The 24,158-nt window shown below is 42.3% G+C and overlaps 1 protein-coding gene across 1 annotated transcript in view; it reads left to right on the forward strand.

Annotated features, from left to right (window-relative positions):
* Positions 1-24,158, forward strand: part of ERBB4 (erb-b2 receptor tyrosine kinase 4) — a 416,629-nt gene that overhangs the window by 191,347 nt on the left and 201,124 nt on the right. The window contains exon 5 of the mRNA XM_014951952.1: positions 16,824-16,889. Coding sequence (XP_014807438.1) covers positions 16,824-16,889 — 66 coding nt within the window. The remainder of the gene's footprint in view (positions 1-16,823; positions 16,890-24,158) is intronic.

The following is a 24,158-nucleotide window of genomic DNA, read 5'->3' on the forward strand; positions in this document are numbered from 1 at the left end:
TGGGAATGTAAACCAACCAAACATTCTGTATCAAGCTTAACAAAGTCCATACTAGTAGTAATTTGGGAAAGTGTGTGTAAATATGTGATCATGTCAGACCTGGGTTGATGCATTGGCCTATGTGCCATGTTTAGCCATGACTGGAAGGACTGGAGGGTAACTTATGCCCCAGGAATTGTTTTAAGCCGTTTCACTGAGTTTCCTCAGTAGTGCTCCCTGGCAGAGAATATTTTGGGTTCAAAAGATTGCAAACTGTCATGAGCGTCAGATCTATTTCATCGTTCTAGCAGGGCCTAAAGCCTAAACTACAGTTTGGTGTTTTGGCATCACTAACATTGTTTTTAGCTGTCATAAAATCCCCCCAAGGTGTCTACATGTCCAAAAGACCAAGGGCCCACCTTCAGAGAGGAGCCCAACGCTTCCTGGGTTTTCTCCAACCCCAGAGTGGACTCCACCAGGTTGATATAAATGCCCTGTGGTACTGGGAGCACCTGGGCATCAGCGTGTGTGTGTGCGCTCAGGGCTCAGCCCTGCTCCTTCTTCCTCTTCCCCTGTGAGGGAGCCGATGGTTCTGCTCTCAGTGTGTGTGTGCTCAGGGCTCAGCCCTGCTCCTTTTTCCTCTTCCCCTGTGAGGGAGCCGATGGTTCTGCTCTCTTCCCCAGCCAGACAGAAGAGCTAATAATGGTCCCACTTCAGGGATAATTTCACTTGCAACCTTCCCTGCTGCTCCAAGGCAATCAGCGGAGGAGGAAGACAAAAGGGCGGAGTGAAATGAAGACGCTTTGAAATAAAATCAGTCCCCTGCCTCTGTGCTTGTTTCATACCTTGGATCTGCCAACTCTGGCAATCCCCTTCATTTACATCAGCGCTAGACAGAAGAGAATATGGGCAGTGAACTCTGGGAATAAAGCTTTTCTGATGCCCTTCTTTGCAGGCTTTCATTGTTACATTAGTGTTAAGAAGCCAGTTGAAAAAGCCATGGCATCTTAACTGCTATGATAGAAATATTGCAGACATGTGAATCCTAAGTGCTGCTTCTCCTTTTTTTCTGTAGCCTGAAATGCATTCTACCCGTTGCTTCATGTTCCCATCAAATGCATGCAGAAGAGTTCCTGTTAGAGGCATTTGAATTACACAGTCTTACTGTTAAGATGAATACAGCCAGTGGCTGCCGGCGCAGAGCTCAGCGTGTGCAGCTGAAATGTAATAAACAAATGTTGTACCAGGGACCACGCATACTTCAGCTCTCCCAGGACAGATACCTCTGTGCCTGGCATTTTGACTCGCACGCTGAAATGATACTAGTATTTACTGTTTGCAGAGCCTTCCCATACTGGTATCTTGTAGCCGGAGCTTTTAAAATTAATTGCAATTTGAAAGCAGCCTTCTTTTTCATTTACTTGAAATCAGTGCTGTCAGCCTGGGGTTTTTAAGCTGGGTACCTTGCAGTGGGAATCTCCAAAGTGCTTAACTGTCTAAGGAACAAAATTTTCCCTTTAGGTATATGTTACTGAATTTGTTTCTGCCATGCTGAAAATATGCTTTCTCTCCTTCCAAAAATAAGCCATAAATTCAAGCATTAGCCAAGCATGCTAAAGCCACTCTTTGCAAGAGCATATTCCCCTGTTACCACTTGTTGGATTTAGTCCCTTAACTGAAGAGCTAGAGCTCTGCCCTTTGGAGCTAGAAACCTGAGGTGCAGCTCCCAGCAATGGTGCAAGAAATAAAGCAGGAAATAAGGATTAAACTTCTTGCCTAAAGTGCCTCTAGGTTGGTAGGCAGCTCTTCTCTGACCAGCTTTAGGGAAAGTCCAGTGAAAACCCATCTGCTTTGATCTGTGTCCTCGATGTTCTCCTTGGTTTTGTTGTCAGCAGGAACTGGAGCAGCCCCTCACTGTGCCAGGTGAGCTCTTTTGCAGGATTTGACATGGTCTGTAGTATTAAATCAGAGTTTTCAGTGGACCATTACTTGGAGATTTTGTTTCACAGAAAAGCTGGAGGGGTTTGAATTGCTGTATTGAGGCCACTTGCATGGCTAATAGCATAGGTTCAAATAAATCAATAATGCATTTAAAAATACTGCATTTAAAATGCATTTAAATGCATAAATAATGCATTTAAAAATTATATGGATGCATGTTCATGATGGAACTGTTAACTGTTTGGGTAATAAAGATTAAAAAATTACTTTCCATTTTCAAGTTTAAAAAAGTTTTGCTGCTTTTCAAGATACTATTCAAGAATAATGCAGTACTGCATGTTGGCATGTGCCCAGAGTTGTGAAAACTGAACTCTGTGAAAATTAAGCCCATTTTCAAGTATTCCCCTGAACCGAAATGTCTGCTCAGACTCTGAAGTGCAGTAAGATCTCTGGAAAAAATTTCCCTTGACTTGATTTGGCTTTCCAGCTGAGCTCCTGTAAGCTGTGAAAAAAAGCTGGAATTTTTGGCAAGGTGTTTTTCAAGCAGAACAACTTCAGTTAGTTTGTATTCATAACACTGCACTCCTCTGTCATTGCTTTGTATCTAATTGCACCTGGTAACGTAAAATCAGCCAAGGTCTGAGCTGTGCAGAAGTATGTCTACATTGTTACATGACGTATAGGAAGACAAGGCTTGGTCGTCAGCTGTGTACCTGTGATTCAATAAATCCCATGATATATTCAAGGGAAACGCTGCTTTAAAACATCTTCCCTCTTTTTTACCTATTGACTCATAGATTTTTCCAAGGCCAGAGGAGCCTTGAAACATCATTAGCTCTGATTTCCTGTATGCGGAGGTCCTGACGTATCATCTTCTTGCCTGGCGTTGAGCTCGGTAACTTTCCTAACCACAGCACATCTTCCAAACCAGCTTTGAGTTTCAGAAGCAGCCCCAGCCCTGGCACGGCTGGAGCTCCTGCAGCCACTGGATGGGCAAGCACAGGGCTTTGCTTCTCTGTATTCTCTCCTGGCACTGGTCTGAAGCTTTGCAGAAGTGCAGCTGTCCCTCAAGAAACTTCTTACTTCCCTAGTATTAAAAAAATAATGCTAGCTGCCTTTATTTCGAATTTGAACACCGTTTTAAATTGCAGATGCTGTTGCATCTTGCACCTTGTCCAGGTAGCTCAAAGAGCTCTCTCGCAGCCAGCATTTTCTCCTTGCAGAAACGGCACGTACCGTGTAATCAGCTCACCTCCTGATCTTTTTTTCATAAGCTAAACAGATAGAGGGTCTTACATCTCTCACAGTGAGGAATTTCTTTCCAGCCCCAGAATAATTTTAGTTGCTTGTCTATGTAAAATATCTGTATTTTTCAATGTGCTTTTAGAAGGCGGAAACCAAAGTGTATATAGCTTTTTATTACCGATTTAACCAACATCCTGTAGAAGTAAAAATTGTATCCTTTGTGTTTCAGCTTCAAATGAGGAAACTGGTATTCAGGCAGTTCTGACATCTGTGTGTTTTAGAGACCCCCTGCATTCCAGCAAATGGAGCTTGTATGCTTTATTCCAAAATATGCAATCTTGTGTTTGGCTGTATAAAAGACATTTGGTGTGAGTGACTCCATCTTAACCGCCAGCCTGGCTCACTCAAATACTGGCTGCTCTTCACTGTCATTTGCTGGGATTTCAGGCTTCCTATCATCTGTGTGGTTTATTGCCTGGGATTTTTTAATAATTTCTAAACCTTTGGCTGGAATATTAAAAAGCATCAGTCCTGTGACAATCCCTGGGGAACCACACCCCAATTGTATTATAATTGCTCATTTACAGCTACTTTTGGAGAGCCACCAATTAGCTGGCTCTTAATGCATTTTTCATGTGTTTTATTAATATTGAAACATAGAGACAAATCTAATTAAATGTTTACCATTTAGCCAGTGCTTTGCATTTTAATTAAAGGAACAGAAAATGAACTAGCCAGCTGCACAGTCGCTTACAAAGTCAGCTCTGTGTCCTCCTGCTGCAGACAATCCAGGCTGTGGTTGACCTTACCTGAGTGCAGGTGTGTTTGAAAGCATTAGAGCTCAGTTTGACATCATTATCTCTGTATAGTTTGTATTTGGTTGATGTGAGTCAGTGCTGGCTTCTTTTTTTTTCTTCCCCCCCCCCCCCCCCCCCTTCTTAATTTTCTGTGTTACACTGTGAGTTGCTTTATTTAGGTTAACCTGCTACCCCATCGGCCTTGGTAACTGAGAACTTGCTGGGCCATATTGTACTGCAAGTTTTCCACATGCCAGCAAAAGGAGCAATACAGTTTTGAAAAAGATACTTCTTTAAAATATTGCAGAAATGGAAACAATTTGGTAGAAACCTAATTTAGTAGAAAGGTATATATCAAACTAGTTTAAGGCCAAAAGCTCCTTACAATTTTTTAATTGGTATAGGAGAATATCACCCGTGTGGGTACATGTCCATTCCTTTCAGCATAACATAGTATATTCTTGTAGTGTGTTTCAGTTGATATTTGCCTGGGATTTGGTGTGAGTGATAAACATTGTTCTCCTTTGGGTGTTAACAATCTGTGTTTGGAGTTGCTGGCAAGTGATGTAGGGGAATTTGTGTACAGCCATTTGTTGCAGGTACAGAATGAGGTCTGACGGGCAGCCAGCCCATTGATTTAATGTTCGGTGCTGGCCTTGTAATTCTTCACAGAGCAGTAACTCATGTTTTGTACCAGTAGTCACAATATTAGAAAAGGATCATTTTTACACATAGTGACTTGTCTGGAAATTTATACTCGGGTCAAACGATTGGGTGTTTAATTCTGAAGTAATTACGTGATAGTTTTGAAGAATAGGTGTTCCTCAGATCCTTGCAGTCTCTCCCAGAAGTCCTAAGCTTCCACAAGTTTTCAGTTATGCTGTGGCTAAATTACATAAAATGCTACACCCGTGCATACCAGCGTTTCCAACTGGACCATCCAAAACAGACTCTTGTGCAGGACCAGTCCTGCTACCATTGGGAAGCCACACTGGTGAAGCAGGGAGGCTTGCATCAGAGTGGGAGGGAGGACAGAGCCCTTTCCCACAGCAAAAATGCCGTCAGATAGTTAAAAATCAGGAGAGCTGGACACAGTGTAGATACAAGTACATGGAAAGGTTCCTAAAGACCAGGGGATGCTCCTGTAACAGGAGACAATTATGTGTAAATAGCGAATAGGTGTAAATCAAACCCCCAGCCCCCAGTACCAAGGCACAGGTGAGCTAAAGGCATTTTGTCCAGTTACTCCTCCAAGATATTTTATGCTTTTTCAAAGCACAAGGATTTTGCTCTAGAGAAGCCCTGAGAAACGACAGTGTATTTACGTACGCTGGCAAAAAGAAAAGAGGGAAGTGACTAATTCGTGCTTAAAGCCAACTTTCAGCATAGCTAGTGTATCATTTCTGGTGTACATCTACACTGGAAACTACCTACGGAGAAAATGGCATTCCAGAAAGTGCGCGCTGAAGACATTTGTTATTGCAGAGTTTGTTAAATTATAACCTTTCATTGAGGTTATTACTTGAAGTTCAATTAACATTTTAAATGTATATTTGGAGACCAGCAAAGGGGGCCTCTGCAGACAGGTGGTCTGGGTACAGAATACGTTCCCCGCCACCGCTGTCACTGTGGCAAAGCCAGGAGGAGACGCTGTTCTTTTCAATAAAAAGCCACAAATAACTAAACAGTTTTGTGAAAGCTCCTCCCGTGTGGAACACACCTCAAGGGCTTGCAGCATTGCGTTTCAGCAGCAGTTTCAAGGATATTGCAGTTGGAAAGAAAATGTGTATCAGAGCTGAATATAGACAGCAAGAAAGTCCCACAACTGTCTTTTGTTCAGCATTTGTGGAGGTTGCTTTTCCTACTATTAAGGAACAGAATTTACTTATTTACCCAGAATTGAAAGATATATATAGTTGCAGAAACTAATTTTTTAAAATAGTTTTTCTGAAGCGTATGTAACTGAAGGAGGAGGAATACCTGAAGTCCAATGATACAATGAACTTGTTTTGCATTACTCTGGCAAGCTGAACTGCTTGACATTGCCACTAATGTTTTTCCTCAACCCAGAACAGTGTGTTTTGAAGAAAGGGAATCAGTTTAGTTTCCTAATAAATATCTTCAGCAGCATTTTCCGACGGGATTTGTCAAATGGCAAATGCCCTTGAAACAGATTTGAAAGGTAGGCTGCCATGGCATTTGATGGAAATACGATGCCTCTAACAGTTGAGTTCACTGAATAAAAGTAAGTAACAAACAGAAGTATACCTAGGTGGTAGGAGTAAATAATACCGTGAAGGACAGAACTCCTTAGGCTGCCACAGCATAATCCAGGGATCTAGGAAGGGAACTGCTACAAAGCCGGGGATCTTTAGGAGTCGTGGACACAGAAAGGAGAGCACCAAGAAAGCCAGCATTAATAGTTTCTGAAGAACCTCTGACAGGGGCATGTCTTTGTGGTGAAAAATATATTTTTCAACAAGGTAAATAAAAAATACTCAACCCCAAACCCAACCCTGTCTCTGCCAGAGTGCTGACCTTGTTCCCCTGAGCATCTCCCTCCCTTTATATAGCAGTTACAGGGTGCAAGTCACCCACCAAGTGGCACAAGGTAGTGAAATATTATAAAGTGGCACTAGTTCTGTAGCTACAGAATTTAAGTAGTGCTCCACATAGTTGCGTGTGGCAACTGTTGCTAAATACTTATCTTTTGATGGCAACCTGTGTGTGTATAATGTATTACTGTATGCCACCTGTTTATAAGCAGATTGGTGTTTAAGCAGTATATTGCACAAGGGAGAGACTTGCAGTTTAAATGAAAGCATCCCTTTCCATTATAAGCAGCTTGCTTTATCACAAACACCGGTGTTTCTTGAAAGTGGAAAACAAACTCCAAATACTCCGAATATTTAAAATAGTCTAATTGAATGGTAATTGGCAGATTTGTAGTGAGTGGGTGGGTGGGTGGGTGGAATTGGTCTTTCATAGCAAGCTCCAGCTGCTCTAGCGAGCTGCCTTTGAAGAGCTGCTTAGGGAAAGAGGAAGAAAAGAAAGACTATAAAATCAGCCGCTTAATTGCATCTACTGGTTCTTGAAGCTGCTGTGTGCCTCCCACCCTTTTGAAGTTGCCTGTTGTTAGATGTGCAAGATGTACAACCCAGCCAGCAGCTCAGAGTGGGCCGGGTTGGTGCTGCTGAGGAAGGCAGTAGGTAGGTGTACCGCTCAGTGGCAGTGGGTGGGTGAAATGTTGGGACGAGCCAGCTGGCGTCGTGATGGGCTTCTCCAAACAGACTGTTCTGTTGCTTGCATAAAACACTAAAACACTCCGTGCCTTTGCTGCTATCATATCTGCATTTTTTAAAGGATTTTGTTGCCAGAAATTATCAGAACTGTCACTAAAGTGTTTGTCCTGCTTTTGTGGACAGCCTGGCTAAAGAGCTCTGGCCGCTGCTCTGCTCAAACCCAGGGCTGTTTCAGGGCCTTCTCTCTGATCTCTTCTCCTGCAAGGAAGAAGGTGACAGTGCCGTGGCTTCAAATGAAGCTGAGTGACTAGACGGGAAGTTTCTGTCTGCCAAGCAATGGACAAGGTGTAGGAAGTAGCAAGGCAAAAAAAGAACAGTATATTTTATGCCCCTGAAGCCCCTCATACTTTCTGTCCCTGTGTGTAGGATCTCCACATTCATATCTCCTTGGGCTAGGATTCAAAGGAGCTTTCACATCTCAAAATCTTCTTTCTGGTCCTGTTGTAGAAACTTGTAATCTCCTTACAAAAATTCATTAAAGCCACCATCAGGGAAGTGTTCTGGTGCAGGGAAATGTTGGGAATATTTGCAGAGTAAGATACTCAATCCAGGGTTTTATACAAATTGGTATGTATGAAAACAACTTCATACCAAATTCATCACATTATGCCTTTGTGATAAGTCCACAGCATCACCTCTGTGCACATCTCTGATAGTTGAAGATTATCCAGGAAATTGCAGTTTTAAATTTGTTTGTATGATTATTTTCATTGAATATTTGTGTATAGCAAACACTGAATCTAAATATCAGAGTATATGCCTAAGCATTATTTTCCATCAGAGAAAGGGCTTCTGGTGTCCAAGTATTGTTTTGTAATAATCAGTTTTGTTTAGAATAGCCAGGGATACATTTTGAATAAGCAATTACATTCGAATAAGCATATTATGATCCTTATCCAAAGTTTGTCTAAAAAGGGACTCCAAATTTCATGGCAATGGGGAGTTCCTTTTTAGTATTTCCATCTAATTGAGTCAAAAGTTGGTTAAAACATTAGCACACTTAACTGCACCCAGCCAGACTCTAGGAATATTACATGGCATCAAGAAAAAGTAAAATGAAGTTTAAAAGCCACTTCAATTTTGACTTCTCATTTCCTTTCTTTGAGGTTATTACTTCATTTAAAAAATGAAAACTGCATGCCCCTCTGTTCGAACTTTATTACTGTTTTGGCAGCATTACAGGAACATTATTACAGGACATTATTTTGACTTATGTGGTATTCACTGACTTGATCTGTTTGAGGCGTGGAGGAGTTGGTATTAAACAAGCACGAGAACATCCCCAGCTTTGACACTTACTTTTCAGTGTGCCTTTGAGTTTGCTGTGCAGCTCCTTTGAAAATCACCTCTGACAGTGCTGAAGTTTCTCCCCGAGAGCTAAGGGCAGTATCCCAGGGCAAGGAAGGGTGTGGATGTCACAGCATTAGGCATCGCAATGGCTGCTTCTTAGATATGAAATTCATGTACGTCAGGACACCCCCATGCAGAGGAGGGAGCCCATTAAAATAGTACCTGCCAGGAGCAAACCAGGAGAAAACACTGAAATGAATATAAAGGCACAGAAGATGTTGGGTTTTTCATCTGCTGGGAATCTCCTGCTGCCTTCCCCTCACAGACCTGTCTCCTGCTCACACTCAAATTTCCTCAACAAAAAGGACTTGTCTCCCCTTTTAGGAAATATATTAGGAGCTTAGGAGTTGCCCAGGACGTGGGGAGCAGGGTTCAGTTTCCTAACTTGCCTGAAAGCATTCAAATCTGTACCTTCTATCTCTTTACCTCCCAGCAGAAGCTGCCCCAGGTTGGTCTGAGTTGGGGTCTCTTCTACTTCTTCTGTTTAAATTCTGAGTATTAAGTAATCATCAGGTAAGATACAGAAATAGGGGCATGGACTGATACTTAGATGTATCCCTTCTCCAGTGATCATAACCACTGAGGCAAGAAGCCAAGAATGGTTGCGTGCCGTGTCCAGCTCCCTCCCCTCAGGGCCAGTGAGCTCGCCGTGGTGTTGGGAGAGCCATCATGAGGAGGGATGGCTGCCAGCTCTCTGCTCTCCCCTTCCAGGGAACAGCATGTAGACTGTTTCTTGGGTTGCTGTCCTGGGAGGTGAGAGTCTTCATCACAGGAAGCAAAGGAGAAAGGGGTATGCGTATCCCCACATCCTAGGTGAGTGTTAACATCTGCAGATGGTAGAACATTGCCTTCTCCTTTCACAAAAAGGAGAGGCAAAACAAGAGCAACCCCTGTATTTTGATGGGTTTTGGGGTTTTTGGTGTGTGTGCTTTGAGGATGATCCCATATGAGGGAGGATGTTTCATTTCTACCCCATTGTAAGCCCCTGTTAGACAGAGACCAAGCTGCTCTGCTGTTGAGGAACAGAAGTCCTGCTGCAAGGGTACAAGGATGGGCAGTTCTCTATGGCTTACTGGAGGTGAATGTATTTTTTTTTAATAATAATGATTACAAGAGAAGATTCCTGAGGGCTTGTTGTTCTTGATGAGCCTGCCAAGCAGCAGGTATGACTTGACCTATCCTTTTGGCCTTCCAGCTGTGTCTCCCCATTTGCTCAGGATCCCCGTGTGTGTGTTCAGAAAGGCATTTGATGCCGATTGGAACTAATTCACCACCACAGTGGGGGGAATTCACTTACATTGCTCTGTGCTAACAGCTATACACAGTGATAATTAATAGCTCCTAATTGCTTAATCGGTGTAAAGTTTTAGACGATGTCATATATGAAAGTTTTTATTTTGTGTGGATGACTAAACCCCCAATTAATGCATCGAGTCATACAGCCTCACCGGTGCTGTCTGTTCCTGGCGGAGACAAATAACCAGTGTCTTCATTACCCCACTCAGGTCCCTTTCTGTAGCTGTTACTGTGGCCTGAAAGCATTTTTCTGTAGCAGCTGAAGTCATGTTACAGTGAGCCTTCCTATCGGCTCAGAGCTGTCAGTGAGAGATATGAATCCACCAGCCTGAGCCCGGTCGGTGCTGCTGACATGCTCTTCTTGACTTTCCATTTATTCCTTTACCTCTGGTGGCCAATCTCTCTTAATATCAAAACTGTGTGCCACCAGCATATCTAGCAAAACTCCGTCATTTTGCAGGTCTCAACAGATCCCCGCTCCCTGTGCACATGGGAAGGTTGTCTCCATCACACATTACTCAAGAAAATGCATCCCCCTTTGGTATTCAGTTTTTGTTTTCTTCAGTGCTGGTTCAATTTTATCTCCGTTTCCTCTCTCCCCTCTCTGGTGTGCTGTTCCCATATCTCTCCCTGTGCCTGTCTTTCAGGGCATATCTTATGGATTGTTTTAATTTCCCAGACCTATTTCCCATGCCAGTTTCTTTTCAGCTGCCTGTTCCCGAGTCTCTCTCCGTTTGTGTGCGTGTCTCTTATCTACTGAGGAAGATGAGGGGAAGATAGAGGTGTTGAATGGCAGAATGAAGCTTCCTATTGGAAGTGATCTTTAGAGGGAGGGAGTTTTCACTGTTGCTGAACCCCAGTGGACTCCGTACCCTGGATGCGCACACACCTGGCTGTTAGGGGCTGGGTGCTGGAAAACTGATTAGGGATGATGGTGGCAGCCACAAAAAGCGCTGTGATTTTTCACAGTGTAAGTATTCATCACTGATGGCCACTATGCAAGTCTTCACTATAGGGATCCCGTTAATATTTCTGCAGGGTACCTGTATTGGGCATGGAGAATTTGGAGTAGAAGATAGAGACACGAGACGGAAAGGTTGGTTGAAGTGCTGCCATTTACCACAAAAAAAAAAAAAAAAGCAACAATATCAGTGCAGTTACAGACTGTTAAAGAAAAGCCTGAGTTTTATGGGACTAATCCCATGTCGGAAAACTACTTGGTGATGCATTCTGAAGTGAACTCCTCTGACATCAGTGAGAGCAACATAGTTTGGTAGCAGTAAAGGAATTGACCCTTGGATTATTGTATCCCATAACGCTTCTACAGAGAGGAAGAGAAAATGAGCCCTAGATATTTCTATGACTTTCTTCTTTTACAGAAAGTTTTACTTTCTCTTGCAACATGTGTCTCTCCTGCTATGAAGAAAGGAAATCCTGAAAAGTGTGAGTCTCTGTTAGGTAATTAACTTTCAAATCAATAGAAGAGATCTGAAGGCTAGAACAGGGCTGGTAGCAAATGCAAAATGATTTTTACTTAACAAAGAACCGTGAATGAATGAATGAATGTGTGACAATAGGATGTGAATGAATGAATGAATGAATGTGTGACAATAGGAATAGTCAGACAAGGACACGGAAAGCATTACAGCCTGATAAAGGCAGAACAATCCTTCACAACAATAGTATCTTTAATTCTTGTTAATGCTGTGCTGCAGTGTTTGCATTATATTTTGATTTTGTTATCGCTTCATATATAAATCCTAGGGAGTTTCAGCTGCCTAGAAAAACGACGCGCAGGCGCATTTAAATCTTCTGTCCATTCGAAGCAGTGGAAAAAAGAGACTGGGACTCTTGCTGCAGAGTGTACCTGGGACTTCTTGGACCTTAGGGCTAGTTACGTGTAGAAACATCTATATGGCATCTCTAGCATTTTTGCACAAGTGAATTTTTTAGGTGAAGGATGAGTTTATATGTAGCTTACAGAAACTAATAAATGATTTATAGATGTTTTGATAGTTAATCAATTATTTCAGACTGTTAGATAAGTAAAGAGGTTGCTTATAACCATGGCTTGTAACCATCAAAGCCACTTTATTTTGGCTGTGTTTATTCACACTTCAGTATCAGCGTGTTGCAGGTACGCTAACCTTTATTAATGATTTATTAACCTGGTAGAAACCATCTGTAAATGCAAGCTTTGTGCAAAGTGAGACTATTTCTTCTCTTATTTCTGCTTTCCTTCTCCTACTGAGAGAGGTCTGCTCGAGGCAGCTGGCATAACTGATGGGGAAGAAGCAGTGTGTCTTCTCTGTGCTATGCTGAGCTTAGAGCTAAGAGGAGGACTTCATTTTTCTTGTCTTGTCAGTAACTTAATCCTTTGTGGTTTTACTGTTCCTGAAATAATAAAGTCAGCCAGGAGCCAAAGGAAAGCCCTTCTCAATTCTCAGGAAAGCACAAGGATGAAGTAACCTTGGTCTTTCCCAAGCTAGTGAGCAAACATTTTCTGCTGGTGACTTTTTCTGGCTGGGAGAGCAGAAGCATCTCCCTCGATAAAACTATATCCTGGAAATTGCAGCAATGATACTCTGTGCCAGAGTCCATAATGAGGATGTGTTGCAGTAGTATTGGCGAAGGGAAGACGAGTCCAGGAGACGAGTCATTGGTATTCCATGTGGAATCTGCCAAAGCAAAAGTAATTCTCATGTTCCAGTGGGAATCTGCCCTTTCTAAAATTAGGTTTCATAACAAACCCTGTAAAAATTATGTAAGCCTCCTTTTAACTCCTTCTCTGCAATCTAATGAAAAAATGTCATCGTGTACGCCAAACAATGCTACTACTCAGGAGCAGAAAGGTACTCCAGCATCACAGCTGTAATGAGGCAGGAGACATTTCCAGGTTCTTCCTCTCCATATCTCATTTAGGAAACAAAAATCCCCCCACATTTTTCTTATGCGCTTTCGCTAATGTGCAAGAATTAAGTGAATGGGCAAGGTAGTGCTTACAAGGTAGAGCCCTGCGGAATAATTTTTTTCCCCAATTCCAGCTAATTCTTGAATCACTGATTGTAATAAGAACATATCCGATAAGTTGTTACAGATGGACTGGTTCACTGCGGCTGAGTGTTCCTAGATCCCCTGAGTTGCCACCAGGACTTTAGGACACTCAGCATCTTTTGATGTCAAGAACCAGTGGAGGAAATCATAGGAAGGAATTCTACCTCTCTGCTTTTTGCTGCATCAAAACAAAAGGAAGGCCCTTCTGCAGTTTCATGGTTTGCCATTTCTTCATTAGTTGTTTCTTTTAGCCCTTGCTGCTGTATATTGGAGGGTTTTAGAAGGTTTCAGAGACACAAGGAATAACGGGAATAGTTTATTTTATGCCAAGAATTATTTGATGACTTTTTCTCAAATCTATTGGCTCACTACAATCTAAAAATTCTAAGAAATATATACAGAAAAATCTGTGAGAAGTAGTATAATTATTTCAAGGACCTCATCAGTCTTAGGGTCAATAGATTTATTAGCGTTTAAGCCTGATATACATATCTAATCATTGAGACCTGGTCCTCACATGAGTGCTCCTTATGCTCCTGGCTACTTATGTTTACTTCCATGGGACTATTTTTGTGTTAGATTTACAGAGCTGATCTTTAATGGGCAGCAATCTGTCCTTATTACAGTGGGGAAAACCAGGTGAAATACTGAGCTACGTGAGGGCAGAACTTAGACCATTTCATACCGAGACCAAAGAAAGTTATTTTTCCTTTTAAACAAACAAACCAAAATAGGCACACTATTTGGAGGGAGTTTGTTTTTTTGTTTTTAATTCTCAGTATATTTGACCTTCAAACAGACACATAATGCAATTCAGAGGTGTGCTGCCTACAAGCTCAGCTCCTTGTTGTGTCTGTGCAGCTGAGAAAAGTGAAAACAATGAAGCAGATACTTGGAGTTCCCAATGAGAAAAAAAGAAAACTGGCAGCCTTTTCTTGCTATATTGTTAAATATCTCTATTTAAATGCAAATGATCATCTGACACTGCCAAACAAAGTCATGTACCAGGAAGCAGGCGTGCAAGTTAAAGAAGTTTTTAAAATGGTTTTTGAAGATGCTGGATCATTTTTATTTCCAGGAGGAGTAGAGTTGGCTGAATAACATTGTAGGTTGTGTACTGAGGGTCAGCTCAGCACCTAGAAGTTTCAGGTATGAAGATTTTTATTTTAAGTATAGCTTTTGCAGAAGTGTGGGCGGCCTCTCCAGTTAGAGATCACTTGGAGGGATGCTTGAAGTTTCTCCTCTGTTACCTCACTGCAAGCACTGCAGTGGAAAGCCCGGAGCGTACAATGTGTTTTGGAAGGAGATAGAATCCAGGGACAGAAAGAGGAAGAAACAGCCAAGCTGGTGCCATGTTCTGCATCAGGTATATCTGGCTACAATTGATCTCTGCAGTGCTTTATACTGCATCCAGCTGCAGGGCTTCTGGCTTTCTCCCGAAACTCCAGACCCTTTAAGCTAAACAGGCATGAGATGTGACCACAAGGAAGGATCGGGCATAAAATAGAGTCTTGCAAGAGGAGGCTCTGCTGTGCGTGGGTTGTGGTTCTTCACTAGCTGCCCTCAGCAGGGAAGCTCCTACTCAGATGAGGACTGAGCAAAGCAAGTGGTGAAAAGACCATTTGAGCATGCATCCGGGGCCCTACCCTTTCTCCTTCCCACTTCCTCTGTTGGTCAGGGATAGCCCATTTATAAAACCCACTTCCTGGGGACCATTTTTACTCCCTTGGGTGAAGCACCAAAGCCAACAAACAAACTGTATCCTACTGAGTCAGCTCTGTTAAAATTCTTCCTTTAATTTGCTGTTTACCTCGCCTTCTTTTTAAACTTCCATTCTTATAAATCAATACGGATGTATTTGCTTTCTGCACAGGGTTTCAGTAGTCTCTTAATAATCATAATAATCGTTATTACTGATTAAAGTTGCATTATTCATGCCAGATGGAGTCCCCTCCCTGTCAGCCAGAATGAGTTTGCGTTATGTAGTTATAGTACATTTGTGATCTAAATAAACAGATGGCAGAATGTGACAGCAAATTATGTGCTGGTGATGTCAGCAACAACCCTTCCCGAGTATAATTGCTTTAAATGAACATGAATGCAGCAAGGAGCTGGTAGTTTTAACAAGGTAGTTGGCATGCAGTGTGGTAATTACCATACAGCATCATCAATAGCACCACGAATGCTGTGGAGAGTGCCTGGGGAAGGATGTGAGCTTTGCAAAAGTAGTGACACAAAGTCAGAACTTTACACAACTATCACTGTGGATTTGCTCAACTCTACGACGTCTCTGAGGCATAAGCACACTGCTAGCAGAGGAGCAGGGTTTTCTTTTGGGGCGATCCAACCTTTGAGAGACATTTTGCATTTTCTCCAGTGTTGTCTCCCATCAGGGCACGTGGGAAGTATTTGATTTAGTGTAATAGAGCAGCGTTAACAGCAGCTGTTGTTAATATAGGATTGAAAGGTAAGCTTCTGGATCGGGTTCAAAGGGGAAATTTGCTTAATAGAATCTCAGCAGTATTCAGTGATGAATAAAAGTTTAATCAGAAATGTGGTTAGGCTCCTGTGGTCAAAAAAGCAGTGATAAGGACTGTGCATAGGAACAATGCTTCCATTCAGTTTCTCAGCCTGTCCCTTCAGCTTTGGCTGGGTATAAAAGGGCTTGGCTGCCTCCACCTCAGGCACTGCCACACCTGGGGTTCAGCAGCTTTAGGTGCTAAACTTTAGGTGCAGTAAGGCAGGCTCTCCGTGCATTCTCTGGGGCTGTTTGGCATTCAGGAGGGGGAAGCACTACAAGGAGGAGTGGGACCGAGCTCTGGCCATGTCTGGATGGGAGCTGTGCAATGAGGTCTCTGTTCACTTGCAGTCAGGATTAGTGTGGGACTGTTCGAGTGTTTTCTCAAATAGCATCAGATGCAGCCAGAGGAGAATGTGCCAGTACTTCTGCCTGCTTTCCGTTTCCTCGCGTAGTGGTCAGGGTGAACTCAAGTCCCTCTTCAGTCCAAGCTGGTTTCAGTCACTACACAGTTTATAGAAGCTGCTATTGCTAACTCTTCCTCCTCCATCTGTATTTTACAAAGAAAGCACCTACGGTTCCTTTTCTTGAGGAAGTAAACTTTTCAGTATATGGAAGGACCATGTAGAGCATCACCTCTAGGTTCTGAAGGAACATGAGATTCCTTCAGAAGCAGAACAGCAGGCAACTAGAGAACCAGCAGCCAGAAAAGGAAAGGTCCTGTGAGCTTAGTTGTTGCTGGGGTTAAGCGCTTGCATAGGGCACGTTTCCTTTCCCGTGATATTGGACATGAAGACTATGCAAGCTTTTGGGGGAGAGGGGTGGCTTTTAATCAAAGGCATTGAGTGTATCACCACATTGTTCAGATGAAACTGAACATGAGATAGATAGATAGATAGGTACCTAGGTAGGAAGATGATAGATAGATAGATAGATAGATAGATAGATATCCTCTTTAGCGCAGCTATTCCTATGGAGGAATCAGTGGGTCTTACATGGATGTAGAGAGCAACAATAATAGCACTGGGTGATAAAATTGTTCCTCAGCCTTCCAGACTTGTTCATCTTTTTTGTTTATTTGTTTAAAATGTCCCAGTCACTATACGTAGCAGGGATGTACTTAGGGTATAAAGCACTTTAAAAGGTAGGCATATTTCATATACGTTTGACACCAATTCTGGTTATTTTTCTGGGCCTGTTTTTACAGGCACTGTTTCAACCTTGGTAAAGCATAAAACCACTCCAAAGACAAGATGGACCCTCCTCTTCAGCAGTTGTTGGATGTTGAAGAAATTAAAGGAAGCCACATTTCTCATCTTTCTCTTCCTGTCTGTCCTGCAGGTGGTCGATGCCACAAGTCCTGCACAGGCCGGTGCTGGGGACCCACAGAGAATCACTGCCAGACCTGTAAGTATACAAGACCCTGAGAAACAAAGGACTGAAAAATGATGTAACAGGGACCCAGCTTTTTTAATTGTGAAAGGATAAGATAAATTCTGGGTTTAGTAGAATTCTAAAATATTTCAATTTTTTTTCCAGATGTTTTTGCCAACAGATAACCTGCTTTTTTTTGCTTTTTTTTTCCACCCATATGAATTTATGTTTGTTTTTTTTCCAGATGTTTTTACCAACAGATAACCTGCTTTTTTTTTTCCACCCATATGAATTTATGTTTTTCTTTCTTCCCTTGTGCTTTCTAAAAATGCTTAAGCTAACTTGAATTTTCTTTTCACTTCTTGGCGGCAACATGGAGCATGACTCCAGAGAATAGTTATGGTTATTTTGGAGTACACTGAAATGAATGCTTCAGGAACAGAAAAAATTACAAGGCAGATTTGGAGATCTTTAATGATGGCCTGATGCTGCAAAGTTCCTAATGCCAAAATACTCTGTTAATTTCAGTGGGAGCCTGGGAATATTAGTTATCTTGCAGAATTGTTCTCTTTATATGACTTCAGAATGTGTTTGAGTTGTACTGAAAGAGAATAATAGAGTTTTTGTGAAGAAGTAGTAAGTGAAGCATTGTTCACACTGTCTGTCTGTCTGTCCTCTTGAATTTAGAGAGCATTGAAATGAATAAAAAAGAACGATATTGAGATAATTTCTTCCTTGTGTGCTTTCAGCTCCTTCAGATAGGCACTAAGGAGCTAGAAGTGCAGTCACAATATTAGCAAATATAAAAGAGGAGAAAATTGAGAGCTGTCTTTTCCTACAGGTTTTTTCTTTTTTCCCCCTTATGGGAATAGAGCTATCCTTTACATATCCTTTCTTTGAAATTTAGGAGCGTGGAAATTGGTTGCATTTACTGGAGTCACTCTCCCTAGGAAATGAAATGGTTGCTGATATGTCCCCAAGAGAGTGCTCCTCTGGCTTGTGCTTGTTTCTTTGGCTGACTTGTAGATAGGAGGAAAGGATTGTGACACATTAACCGCTATCAAGCAAGTACACCAACTAACTGTCTGAACTGATGAGAGCCCAGTGTCAACTGCCTTTTTTTGTTGGAAATATTAGGAACAGTGCAATGATGGCTTTTTTTTTTTTTTTTTGACTACTCAGAGCGGGAGATAAGAGGAAATTAGAAATAGCAGACTTATTAGGAACAGTGCAACGATGGCTTTTTTTTTTTTTTTTGACTACTCAGAGTGGGAGATAAGAGGAAATTAGAAATAGCAGACAGCTTGACATGAACGCTTTGTGAGTGAGCATGAGCAGGAAACCCAAGCTGACCTCCTGCCCGCAGCAAAGCGAGGGGCACGTGTGGTGGAGTTTTGTGTCTGCAGAGGCTCTGCCACCCTCCCAGGTGCTGCTTTTCATTCAGGAGCATCAGCTGAAGTTGCTGGCAAAGCTGGTGACAGTTACAGCTCTGCTACAGTTAACATGTTCTTAAATTGCCATTTCATACTGAGCTTTATCCACAGGTGTAATTAAAAACACTTTAGGACAGGTTGTAGGAGTAACTGCATAATGAACCAGGGATAGTGATGCTAACCAGATCCTTTTTTATCCGAATCAAGCTAGTGTGTCTCCTTCCTTTGCTGGCAGTCTTTATGAAAGCCCCAAAGAAGTCAGTGCTCGGAAGGACTCCTTACATCAAGGTTACACGGTGAAGTAGATAATAGAAAGGGACTTAAACCCAAACTGACCAAATTATTTTATACCATGGTTAGGTTTGAATTAATTAGTGCTGTTTCTTTCTCTGTCCCTTACAGGAGGCCTTTTTGGTCTATTAAAACTAGTAACTCTGTAAGAATCTGAGTAATTAATCCAAACTTGAGTAGACTTATCCTGGTAGTTAGCTTATCCAAGAATAGTGTAAAACCTTGGCATTTACACTCTCTAAGGATGGTGTGATCCTGCCTCAGGCCTTTGCACCAGCAAGCAGAGGCTCCAGCCTTCCGTAGAGTGGGAAAGTCCAGCCGGTCTCTGTGTGGCTGCACAAGTCCACGTGGCAGGATCAACCCCTACAAAGCACTGCTCTCAGATAAGTGAACTGATTTGGTGGATTAATGTAATAATACCAGAGAGAGAAAAACTTATCTGCAGTGTTGTGAAGTCAGAAGCTTAGCAGAGCTGCACGGTAGGTTTGCTCCAGGAGTGACAGCTATCTCTCTCTTCACAGTGACTGCCCTCTCAAATCCAAACAGTGGGGACAGGCAAAGGCACAACTGTGGATTTAAAATAATAAACTATAGAAAGACATATGCCATCTAAGTTCCAGGGAGATACACAGATCACACATTTCTAATTTGAAATAGCTACTCTATGGCCTTTTACCTTCCAGTGTACTCTGCAGCCTCTGATTGTCAAGGACAGTAGTTTCATAGACTTCCTCTTTGCCTCCTTGACCTCGCAGCACCTTGGGTAAACAGCAGGTTTTAAGGAAAAAAATGAATATTAGGCTGGCAGTGGGCATTTCTTCATTGCACTTTCTCAATAAGTGTTTTTCTAAAAACTGTTTGAAGCGAAGAATAACAATATAAGTAGGGACTCGAAACATAAAAATGCAAGTGGTGATATGCTTTTGCTGCCTTCATTTCTGACTTTAAAAAACACGCCTGGCTTTCAAGCTTATAAATGTTATTCTTAGATACAAGCCAGAGATAGGATGAATGGTATCACAAACATAGCGTACACCTGAACCTACTCACCTTGGGAATGCACGTCTTTCAAACGTGAGTAGGAAAACACTTCAGCAGTACTACATCCCACTGTCAAACAGTTTTGTTCCTAGAAACAACTCAGAGGTACATCTGCATTTTAATAATTTCTTTTTTTTTTTTTTTATTGAGTCACTGAAGCAAAAAATTCTAATGAGCTTCTCCCCTCCCCCCCCAAGATAAGATTTAAATTATTTTCCTGGAAAAGGATTAAAAATGAAAGATCTTAATCCGTGTCTTTCATTTCAAATTACATACAGAAAAAAAAAATAAATCAAAATCCTTTTGTTTTTTGCATGAATATCATCTACCGAGCTGCTTCGTGTGTTGCCTTCCAGCAATGTCTGGCTATACTTCTCACTCTATTTGAAACACCACCTGCATCTAACTGTCCTAATGTTGCTCTAAATGTGACAAGAAAATTTACGTATTTAAGAAAACAATTAATAGGAAATTTAAAATAAACCATTCTATTAGGAGGTAGAGAAGATGTAATTTCAGGGTACTGTTTTACACAGGTAACAATCCATTTTTTCTTTTACAATTAAAATTATTAGTAAATGTTAATATCAAACATTTAAAAGCTAGACTGTATTCTTTTTTTCAGTGTCAGGAGAGGCTAATGTGGCAATACTTTAAAAAAGAACCTATTTATCACAGAATCACAGAAGGATAGGGGTTGGAAGGGACCTCTGGAGATCATCTAGTCCAAGCCCCCTGCCAGAGCAGGTTCACCCAGAGCAGGTTGCACAAGAACGTGTCCAGGGAAGTTTTGAATGTCTCTAGAGAAGGAGGTTCCACCACCTCCCTGGGCAGCCTCTTCCAGGGCTCTGCCACCCTCAAAGGAAAGAAGTTCTTCCTCATGTTTAGATGGAACATCCTATGTTCAAGTTTTCAAAGAGCATTGGGCACCCACTAGATAGAATGTAAACCAATTTAAAAAAAAACAACTCAAGAACAAATGCTTTTGGAAGTCGCTAATCAAATTTGAAAATCTGTGGTTAAGTTGTTACTATTTTTGCTGTTAATGTCTGTTAAGAGTTTAGGGTGGGTTTTTTTTTTACTTTTTGTATGAATAGAAATTGAAACTTTTATAAATTGAATACATTATTTTATTAAAATGGCAGATTATGCACTTTGTCCTAGAGGAATATAATTGAAACAAAAGAGAAAAATCTAAATTAAAATATAGGCCCAACTGAGGGAATGCAAAAAAAGGAAAATAGCCTTTAAATCAAACCCGAAATGTCAACATACGGCAAATGTAAAATGCTCCATGACTGTATATGTGTATAGCAGTTTGGCATAAGCATAATTGTATTTATACAGTCTTTGTGCAGCTGATGTTGCTGAGAAAAAGAAGGTGCCGATGCAGGAAGTACCCAATTAGAGCAGCAAAAGGCAAGCAGGAGCCTGGTAGGGGGAGACAGAAAGAGCTGAACCAGCAGCTTAGATCAATCAGGGTAACCCAGCATTTTTGCTCGGAGCCAGCATCTTTAATTAAAATCTTTGTATTTCTCTAATAACTTTGCATGTTCATAGGACCTTTTTCATTGATTTCAGTTGCTTCCCATTTTTTTCATTCATAGTTTTATAGTGCCCTGACATAATTAAAGATTAAGGGAAACAATAAGAGAAACTGATTAATTGCACACATATATGAACGAAATGCCCATTCCACCCTGTCCTAAACACAACTTAGTCCTATATCTCAGCGAAATACTAGTAGAGATTGACAGTCAGTGTTTTGCACTCCCCCAGAAACCCATTCCAACGCATTGCATGTCTTTTCAAGAACTTTGGTGTTTGCCACTGTCTTTTGCTGTCTTCGCCCCAGATGTGACTGTTCAGTGCAGCCCAAACCCTCAGATTTCTTGGGATCCCACAAAGGGTCAGCAGGCGTCAGGGTGGGTGGTTGTGCTGACCCTTAAAAGTCTGGTTTGAAATTTGGGGCCTCAACTGTGGTTAGCGAAGGGGGCTCCCTTGTGAACAGTCTCCACGCAAGGTGGCAGGAGGATGAGATGGGTATTGCTCCACTCTTCTCTCTCAGCTGGCAGCAGAGTTGCTCTGGGTTGTCACTGCCTGTTCGTAGCTGCTGCCCAGTTCTCTACCACCAAGATGGTGCCCACTCCCGGCACCACCTTGAGCCATGTGTCCCCTCTAGGAGCCACCCATCAACATTCATCTACCTGAACGTACAGTTTGATATTTTGGGTAGCATTTACCTTTACGTTTCACTCCTTCTTAAGTCTTTCTTAGGTCTTAAGTCACAGCTATAGAATGAACTGATTGCATTTGGGGGAAGAAGCTTGCTATCTTTTTAAAGCAGTGCAGCTCTGCACATTTTCTGTAGGGTTACCCCATAGTAATGATTGCAGGAAGCTGAACTGTTGAGTTATGTTTATTGGAATCTGAACAATCAGATGGTTTTGGGACCTCAAACAATACATAGTACTGCCTTGTGTTTCTTTTGCTTTGGGGAAAACCCCTTCATTTTAAATTGTCTTGAATATGAGACCTTAAAAAGAGCCCACTAAGCTCTTTTCTGTCTTGATGTGTGGTGCCACTGAAGGTATCTGACAAGTCCTCCTCAGAGCTGGACCCTCAGTAGCAGTTCTAATGCAAATACAGCATTCAATGAACCAAAACATAAATATGGTATGTTGTGGCCTTTGCCTAGAATTAAATGTTGGTATTTCTGTTGGCATTGTTTGCTTTCCCAGCAAAATACACAATTGGGGAAGAACAGTGACAAACCTTTGCTGTAATTGTAAATTCTGCAAACCCCTTTATAACTTAATAATCTCCAGGAAAACTCAAAACGTTCCCTACCCTGAACAGCGTGGTAGAGGCCCTCATTAAGCTGGTGCCTAATTGTAAGCTTTTTGTAGTATGCTTTTTGAAGCCATAAGTATTGTGCTGAAAAGGGAGCCATATCTCTCCAGGTCATCTCTGATGTGGGGAGTGCTCTTGTGTTTTTTTTAAAAAAGGAAGCATACTCCAGAATAAAGTGTTGTAGTCTCTTAAAAAGTTAAGAGATTTCTTTAAAAAAAAATATGACAATATCTGTAACTTTATACATTGCACAAATGTTACTGTGGAGCTCTAGAGGAGGATGAATGATTTAGATTATTTTGTCCTAGCCTAATAGTGTGAAAACTGCTCAAAAGATGTCAGTAAATTGCTTAAATCCATTGCTGTTGTTGGAGCTCCTTCCCCACCGCTGTTTAAACTACGCAGCCCAGGGAAGCGCCATTATCTGCGGCTCAGCTTGAAAGAAGCGTGTAATCCTGCAAATACAGATCCAGGCTCGCTAAAAGTAATAGCTTGTGAGTTGACAAGACGACCGTGCCTTTTCTAAATGTGCCCAGGGGTGGTCAGTGTAGTTTGTGGTCAGGGATACCAGGGACAGGAGAGGCAGGTCGCTCCTTCCCTCCAGGCTGGGGATTCACCTCCTTGGGGCTTGTTGTTGGGGAGGCAGCGGTGAGGATCCCCAGTACCTCTTGCAGGTGATGGTGTGGGACAAGCTGCTGGGACTTTGCAATGTGCCCTTGTGGCCAAGAAGGCCAATGGCATCCTGGGGTGCATCAAGAAGAGTGTCACCAGCAGGCTGGGACAGGTCATCCTCCCCCTCCACTCTGCCCTGGGGAGGCCCCATCAGGAGCACTGGGTCCAGTTCTGGGCTCTTCAGTTCAAGAAGGACAGGGAACTGCTGGAGAGGGTCCAGCAAAGGGCTACAAAGATGATGAGGGGCCTGGAGCATCTCCCTTACAAGGAAAAGCTGCGGGACTTGGGTCTTTTTAGTCTAGAGAAGGCTGAGGGGGGGATCTGATCAATGCTTAGAAATACTTCAAGGGAGGGTGTCAAGAGGATGGGGCCAGTCTTTTTTCAGTGGTGCCCAGGGATAGGACACGAGGAAATGGGCACAAACTTGAGTGTAAGAAGTTCCACCTAAACATGAGGAGGAACTTCTTTCCTGTGAGGGTGGCAGAGCCCTGGAAGAGGCTGCCCAGGGAGGTGGTGGAGTCTCCTCTGGAGACATTCAAAACCTCCCTGGACACATTCCTGTGCAACCTGTTCTGGGTGGCCCTGCTTTGGCAGGGGGTTGGACTAGATGATCTCCAGAGGTCCCTTCCAACCCCATGTCATTCTGTGACTTTGCGTCTTAGCCTCTAAAAGTCTTCCCAGAAGCCTCCTCCATGGGGAAGCAATGGTTATACAGTGATGGTGGGACATCTTGACCTGCTCCCTAACAGCAGGTAAAGAAATTCTAGTTGAGTTAATTAGGTGGCTCTTACTAATTGTCTGCACAGAGGTGCTTTCAGCAAAGCTTCCCAGATTTAGGCAAAAAGGTGAAATTGCTGTTGAGCGACAGCAAGGAAGGCTTTTAACAGCGTCCTGCCATTGAGCAGCTGTGCTGTGCTATCCTGTCCTCCATTCCTGTGGTAACAGCACTGATTGTAGCCTCCTGTTTGGCTCTAGCGCAATTGGAAGGAAAAAAAAAAAAAAAAAAAAAAAA

Source organism: Calidris pugnax, unplaced genomic scaffold, assembly GCF_001431845.1.
Source record: "Calidris pugnax isolate Ruff unplaced genomic scaffold, ASM143184v1 scaffold179, whole genome shotgun sequence".
Lineage (NCBI taxonomy): Eukaryota > Metazoa > Chordata > Aves > Charadriiformes > Scolopacidae > Calidris > Calidris pugnax.